General features: G+C 38.2%; 1 protein-coding gene across 1 annotated transcript in view; it reads left to right on the forward strand.

The window, feature by feature from the left end:
- The window catches only part of LRRC1 (leucine rich repeat containing 1), a 110,152-nt gene extending 105,883 nt beyond the window's left edge, over positions 1-4,269 (forward strand). The window contains exon 14 of the mRNA XM_032216858.1: positions 3,244-4,269. Within this exon, the coding sequence (XP_032072749.1) occupies positions 3,244-3,402 (159 nt within the window). The 3' untranslated portion in view covers positions 3,403-4,269. The remainder of the gene's footprint in view (positions 1-3,243) is intronic.
- The last annotated feature ends 3,603 nt before the right edge of the window (positions 4,270-7,872 follow it).

A 7,872-nucleotide genomic window follows, 5' to 3' on the forward strand; every position in this document is an offset into this window, starting at 1 on the left:
ATAGTTTAACAACCGGTTCTCTGCCCTAATGTCCAGCTGGGTGGGCGTGGCTTGGTGGTCATGTGATTGGGTGGGCGTTGCCACCTCAACGTCACTCACGTCGATGGGCGCTTCGCCTTAGCTGTGACAATGTAATAAGGGTTAACCGGAGAGGCAGTTTCTGTAAGCAGGGCAATAAAGATGAGGCTAGAAACAACACCAGAATGTTTCCTTCCTGCCTTCCTTACAGGATTAGCCCTGTAAAGTGGGGAAAAAAACAAAAGGAGATTTCTTCCAACAACCGGTTCTCCCAACTGCTTAGAAAGTTACCAACTGGTTCTCCCGAATAGGTGCGAACTGCTGAATCCCACCACTGGTCTAAAACCAAGCCAAAACTTCAGCTTAGCTTGTTTTGTGAGCCAGGCTTTATAGTTTATAAATTGTAATATATGTAGCTCGATAATAGGAATCCAATCCTATTAATTAAGAAAACAATTTAGCGTAATGTATAAAACCAAGCTAACATCTGAAATGAAGTGTAGTATGAGCCTAAAATAAATTTAAATACACATAGAGAAAGAATGTTCCTGCTTTGAAAAATCCACCATATTTTCAGTTAAAGAGATATGATTTTAATTTTATAGTTGATTAAAGATCAAAAATTAGTCTACTTACCCTGATTAATTAATATTTGAAAAATTAAAAGTAAAACACGAAACAGAAAAACAAAACAAACGAAACAACAAACATTTAACCCTGAAACAATAAAAAAGGGGGGGGAAAGTTTTTCTGTTTTATATTTTATTTTTTATGATAAAAAATGATAAATAATAAAAAAGGAAAATTAATTGTTTAAAACAATTTATGCCTACTTCAGTCTTCACCCCTAATCGATAAGGCTGATTAAAAAGGTGCATTTTCATATAAATACTATCCTCTTATCAATCCGTGTTGCTAGAATTTATTAATTTAATTTCATTAAAACTTGCCAAAATTTTAAGTACCGTATAGATTAACACCATGTTTAGAGTTTATGAACTATATTAGCAATATATTATTAACATTAAGCTGTATGGATCTCACATACACTTACATACAACTTACAATAACCTTTGTTGTTTGTATAATTATAGCAAGTGGTTGCTGAAATCACATAATAATTTAGAATTAGAAGAATTAGAATTAGAATTTTATTATTTGTATGCCGCCCTTCTCCGGGAGGACTCAGGGCAGCGAACAATTCAAGGGGGAAAAAGGGGAACATAAAACGAATACAAATAATTAAAATAAGCAAGAGTCACACAATCATACAAGTCGAGAGGGGAGGGAACTCATCACCCCCAGGCCTGCCGGCAAAGCCAGGTTTTGACGGCTTTTCGGAAGGCCTGGAGAGAGGTGAGGGTCCGAATCCCTGCGGGGAGTTCGTTCCAGAGGGCCAGAGGGCAAATTTAACTAGCATTATAAAAAGACTATTAATGGTAGAAAGGATATTCCATAATGGGTGGTTTTCTTTTAAACATTGATAAAAATATAATATTTGCTACCATATAATGTTGTGGGTCACTGAAAATTATTTTGCATTCCAGTAGTCTCAGGGATATTACAGTAATCTAAGATTGTTTTCTTATCTTTTGGTTACATAAATACATTGGCTTACGATACAAGATATTACAGTGTAATTCTTGTATGCTTGTAGATCTGACTATTCACATATGAGAATTTAAAACTATAGGCACTGACATTTCTGGTTTATTTCCCAGACTCCATGTTACAGAGTTCTGAAGAGCAGATTTGTCTTGAAATATTGTACATAGCATCTTAAGTATGGTTCACCGACAAATGCGCGCACAACAAAAGCGCACCGACGCGGCGAGAAAACCGTGATGTCGAAATCGCACCCACAACAGCGCGCCCACAACAGCGCGCCCACAACAGTGTGCCGACAAAAGCGTGCCTTCAACAAACAATGTGAAAACAACGTAATAACCCTAACTCTAACCCTAAACCTAACCCTAACCCTACCCTGACCCTAACCCTAACCCTAACCCTAACCCTAACCCTAACCCTAACCCTAACCCTAACCCTTACCTTAACCCTAATCACGCTTTTGTGGGCACGGTTTTGTCGGCGTGCTGTTGTGGACGCGATTTCGACATCGCGGTTTTCTCGCCGCGGTTATGTCAGCACACTTTTGTCGTGCGCACATTTATCGAATCACGCTTAAGTATATATCCACATCATTTATATGCACATCACTTCTTCAGATATAAATATCCTTGGCATAATTGCCAGATTAAGCATGAATAGAACTGAATAATCCTCTATAATTTCTGGAGATAAATCATACAGAGATCTCAGGTTATGGTTAAAAGATCCCAAATGAAATAATCAGAATATCAAATTGTGCTCCCTTCTGATGACTAGTAATGCTTTACAGTGGGATAACACGCTGTTTGAAGATGTTATTAAGAACCACAGTTTTTCCTCTTCTCTTCATATACTTTCCTGGAGCATCAGATTCCTATATTACGGCATAAATCTCTTTTTGAAACTTTTATATTTCAAATCACATTTTTTGTGGCAGAATCTGTTGTTCAAGAAAAGAAGTTTTCTATTTCTTCTTGGTGAGATATGAATATTCTCTGGAAAACAGTAGAGGTGACTGTGTGAAATCCATATGCTAGGGAAAAAGCTGTCATCTTTATAAAATACTTAAACTGGGAATAGTGGACTCAGTGATAGCAACCAATCAAGACATTTCATCTAAGAACAATTAAATTAATCTTAATCCCAATAACCAGTGGTGATAACCAATTAGTCCTGTGTATTTGTATGACAGGAAGTTCATGAACTTAGTAGATGAGAAAGCAGCACATCAGCTTTTTGCATACTAAGTTTGTGCAGCCCATCAGATTTGACATGGCAAAGGTCCTCTGAGCTGGCTTTGATATTTGTGTTGAATCTGTAGGCAACTCCTTACCAGCTGCTTAAAGGAAATGCAGACAGGTGTCCCACAAACACCTTTGCAGACTCCAAGGCACCGTTTGCTGGATGGTTTCTCTGCAAAAAACATTCCTCCTTATTTCTCTCCCCAACTATTAACGGCGTGAAAATGGTGATTGCTTGTGTTTCTATTTCACAATACACCCAACTAATAAACCTTTTAGCTGTTAAAAAACGTGAAAAGCCACTTTAATGAATAGAGAAATACAGTTTTAAGAAGGAGAACGCTGGGAAATCATTTACTCCCCTGTTTGTTTTTAGCGGACACTCCTAAGGCGAGCCACGCCACACCCTGGGGAATTAAAGAACATGAAAAAGACAGTGGAGAATTTACGGAATGATCTGAATGCTGCTAAAGGATTGGATTCAAACAAAAATGAGGTCAATAACGCCAATGACAGGGTGACCACTTCTGTGTAGAGCCTCACATCCTCCAGATTGCTGCTCCCGTGTCTTCTCTCCACATTTACTGTTGCATCCTGGAAATGCCATCCATTCAACTCGCCTCATATGTCTTTGAACGGAGATCCAACTCATCTTGTCCATTTCTTGGGAAGGTGCTTCTCGGCGGAAGAAAAGTGCCTGACTTCATTCCAAGCATTTGAACGCAGCACAAGTTCATTGAGCAAAATTCTTTGCTGTCATGTCTCCCATTTGTCTGTCAGTGACTTTCCCCTGTTGTCATTTCCATAAATGTTAAGCTGTTGGTTTCTGGTTTTTTTGGGGATAAGGGAAATACACTACTATAGAACCTTGTCAGTTTTCTACTCTCCTCAAATCCCTTCATGGCTGAATTATTTATACGGCTGTTTGACTTATCACAAAAAGAACTAGTTCTATGGAGAAGTTATATTTTTAATCTCCTGGGCAGCTCAGATGATGTACATTTTATAATTTTGTATAGGAGTTTCGTAACAAAAAAAAAACAAATATGTTTTAAAAAGAATTTTTTTTAAAAAAGTAGATTTTGCTCTTTCTATTGGATTAATTCCAAAGATGTACATGATTGTCCTATTGCATATGCCTTAATGCAGCCTAAATCAAGCTGTTACTGTTACTGTTTACTGCTAAACAGAAAATGTAATGAGATCAGTTTAAAACCAGGGTGCCTTTTTCAATTTGTTATCTTGCAAATAATTAACTTTTACTCTTCTTTACAAAAGTTGATAAGGGCAGCTTTTTTTTACTGTGGTGATGATGCTAGATCCTCAAACTCTGTCTTCCTTATGATATGATTCATCAACAATTATGAAAAAATAATTTTGGCTGCCAAAGCGTTGCAGTCAGTAGAATTCCAATACCCACCTTTAACTATACCATCTGTAAACAAGTTTTAAAAAGTGAACAAAATACACAGCAACTAATGCCTATGTCGTGGAAACAAATGTTATCTGCTATACAGACATGCTATTCTCAAACATCTGAAGGTTTTATAGATACATAAGACCTAATAAATACCTTAAGAAACATAATGGCTCAATAACTCTCATTTTACTAGGGAAAAAAATCTATTTTGTTGGAGGTTGATTCATTTGAGTTTCAATGAACCAACTCCTATGTTATAAAGTTTATAATCATGGCTCAAATTTGTTTTGAAATGTAAGCAACCAGTTCCTAGGGAAGCTAGGAAATTGTTGCTTATATTTAACTGACTAGTTGCTGACATTTTCAGGCTTAAATAGAATCAATGTTCTCTATAAAGTTATTTTCCATTTTCTAATAACTCGGAAAAAGAATGAATAAGTTGACAATTTAGTTTATGACTGTATTTTGGTTCATATCTTGGTTGTGACATGTGAACACTGGCTTACTATTGAATTACTGAATTCCCCCACCCCCCATCAAAAAAAAGGAAAAATCCATAAGCAACCCGAATGGCTTTTGTAAACCTTTTATGCAGTCCCCAATACACTAAAACTCTTGATAGTATACTTACATAAGATTATAACTCCCCATGGAGATTCGGACCCTCACCTCTTTCCCTGCTTTCCGAAAAGCCGTTAAAACCTGGCTGTGTCGGCAGGCCTGGGGTTGATGAGCTCCCTTCCCCTCTCAACAGGTGTGGTTGTTGGTTATTTTAAATGTCTGTTTTGTACTTGTATGTTTCCCCTTCCCGTTTAAGTTGTGCACCACCCTGAGTCCCTTTTAGGGAATAGGGTGGCATATAAATAAAATAAAACTTAAACTTAAACTTATAAAAGATGATCTAATTCTCAAACTCCTATTTAATAGGTGAATATTCATCAATATGTGAAGTGTATCTGGAAAGTGTGTGTGTGTAGCAATAGCAATAGCAGTTCGACTTATATACCGCTTCATAGGGCTTTCAGCCCTCTCTAAGCGGTTTACAGAGTCAGCATATTGCCCCCAACAACAATCTGGGTCCTCATTTCACCCACCTCGGAAGGATGGAAGGCTGAGTCAACCCTGAGCCCGTGAGGTTTGAACCGCCGAACTGCCGAACTAGCAGTCAGCTGAAGTAGCCTGCAGTACAGCACTCTAACCACTGCGCCACCTGTGTGTATTTGAGTGTGTATGTATGTGAATGTAGTACTTGAGTGCAATTTTAATTTAGAGAAAATGAACAGAAAAATCCCAATAAATTTGGCTCCGGGTTTTTCCCTCCCCTCTTCTTTAATTTCCTCGCTATAAAAGAAATACCATCAAATTGCCTAAGGGAAACCAAAAATGCATTTTTTTTCTGTCTATAAAACATCGTGAGACCAGGAGGGATGAATTTAAAATATTTAGATGAATTAAAAATATACTCAACCAAGACAGCTATAAACAGGCCTGCATATGCTTAGTGCTCCATATGTTTTTGAGCAGAAGCGTCTGTTGATGTTTTAAAAGCCTGCTGCAAATACTTTCGACTTCCCTGTTAATACATATGAATCATATATAGCAGTTTTTTTCTTCATACTTTGCTGATTTTAATGAGACTGAAACCCATGAATGCACAACTTTCAGTTGTGTGATCAGTTTCGTTCATTTGAATGGACTCCTGTGAGGTCATCCTCAGAAACACAAATTTAAATAAATGGTCCAGGCAGATAAAAGTAAATTGGGGCAGTGGTTAAACGCAGTGGTTAAATGCAGCACTGCAGGCTACTGCTAGATCAGCAGTTCAGCGGTTCAAATCTCACCGGCTCAGGGTTGACTCAGCCTTCCATCCTTCTGAGGTGGGTAAAATGAGGACCCAGATTGTTGGGGGCAATATGCTGACTCTCTGTAAACCGCTTAGAGAGGGCTGAAAGCCCTATGAAGCGGTATATAAGTCTACTGCTAAGTCTACTGCTATTGCTATCATTTAAAAGTTTTTTAAGAAAAGGACATAACTGGGCTAGAATCAAGTGGCCGGAAGAACGTCACTATAAACCAATTTCCATGTTGCACTTGGTTTGCTTATAACCACTATCTGATATCAGGAGTTAGCTTCTCAACACTTGAAAGTAAGACAATGCAAGAAAAATAAATAAAGTAAATAAATAAAGTCAAATAAAGTAAGACAATGCAAGAAAGTAAGACATTGTAAGAACCGAGGTGGCGCAGTGGTTAGGGTGCAGTACTGCAGCCACTTCAGCTGATTGCTAGTTCTGCAGTTCAGCAGTTCAAATCTCACCGGCTCAAGGTTGATTCAGCCTTCCATCCTTCCGAGGTGGGTGAAATGAGGACCCAGACTGTGGGGGCGATATGCTGACTCTGTAAACCGCTTAGAGAGGGCTGAAAGCCCTATGAAGCGGTATATAAGTCTAACTGCTATTGCTAAGTCTAACTGCTATTACTATTGCTAATGCACAGCAAGTTTATTCCCCATTCTCTTATCTCCTCACTTCTACCACCATTATGGCTAAATATCTATGGAGTGGTTCAGTCTTTCAGACAGTGGTGGGATTCAAACAATTTAACAACCGGTTCTCTGCCCTAATGATTTCTTCCAACAACCAGTTCACCAAACTACTCATAAACTGGTTCTCCCGAAGTGGTGCGAACTGGCTGAATCCCACCATGGTTTTCAGGTTACAAGGTGCATCCTTGGGACACCATTATGGCTATTCCTCATTGTTCAGGAAAGGCATTTTGGAAGTTACAAGAAGGAGATAAAAACTTGCCTTCAGGGAACTTGTGCATAAAGTATAAATCATGCTCATCAGGTTTGAAACATGTGAATTGCATCCCTGAAGAATCAGTAACATAGGTTTGCTATTTGATTCATCGAAAGGTTAATGAGTGATTAAATACGAACTTTTCTTTCTTGGGACGGATATACAGGTAACTCTTCAATTTATGACCATAATTAGGAATGAAATCTCCATTGCTAATTGATGTAGTCATTAAGTGAATCACATCGTCATTAAGGAAATCCCAGGTGTTTTTTTCCCACTGACTTTGCTTGTTGGAACCCCCTGGGAAGATCACTAAGGAAGATTATGTGGCTCTGGGATGCTGCAACCATAATGAATACAGGTAGTCAACATTGAACCCAAAATTTATGTTGCTAAGTGAGATAGTTGTTAAGTGAATTCTACCCCATTGTATGATCTTTGGCACAGTTGTTAAGGGATCACTGCAATTGTTAAGTTAGTAACATGTTCATTAAGTGATCACATTTTGCCACCTTCTGTCAAACTTTGCTGGTTAGAAGGTCGCGAAAAGGATTCCATAACACACACATTTTTTGTGATTCAGGAGATCGAGATCAGACTTTCCAAAGTTGAGGTGAATCCTTGGGGAACAACAGAGTTGATTTTGTTGCATTGTTTTCATTGTTCATTGTGGTGCTTGGATCTGTAAGGGATATGTGTACAATAATATTACGCTAAAGGGAGACTTGATGGCAGAAAGTTTAGGGACCCCTGATTTAGCAACCACATTTAAAAAAAAGGAATT

The sequence above is a fragment of the Thamnophis elegans genome, chromosome 4, assembly GCF_009769535.1.
Source record: "Thamnophis elegans isolate rThaEle1 chromosome 4, rThaEle1.pri, whole genome shotgun sequence".
Classification (NCBI taxonomy): Eukaryota; Metazoa; Chordata; class Lepidosauria; order Squamata; family Colubridae; genus Thamnophis; species Thamnophis elegans.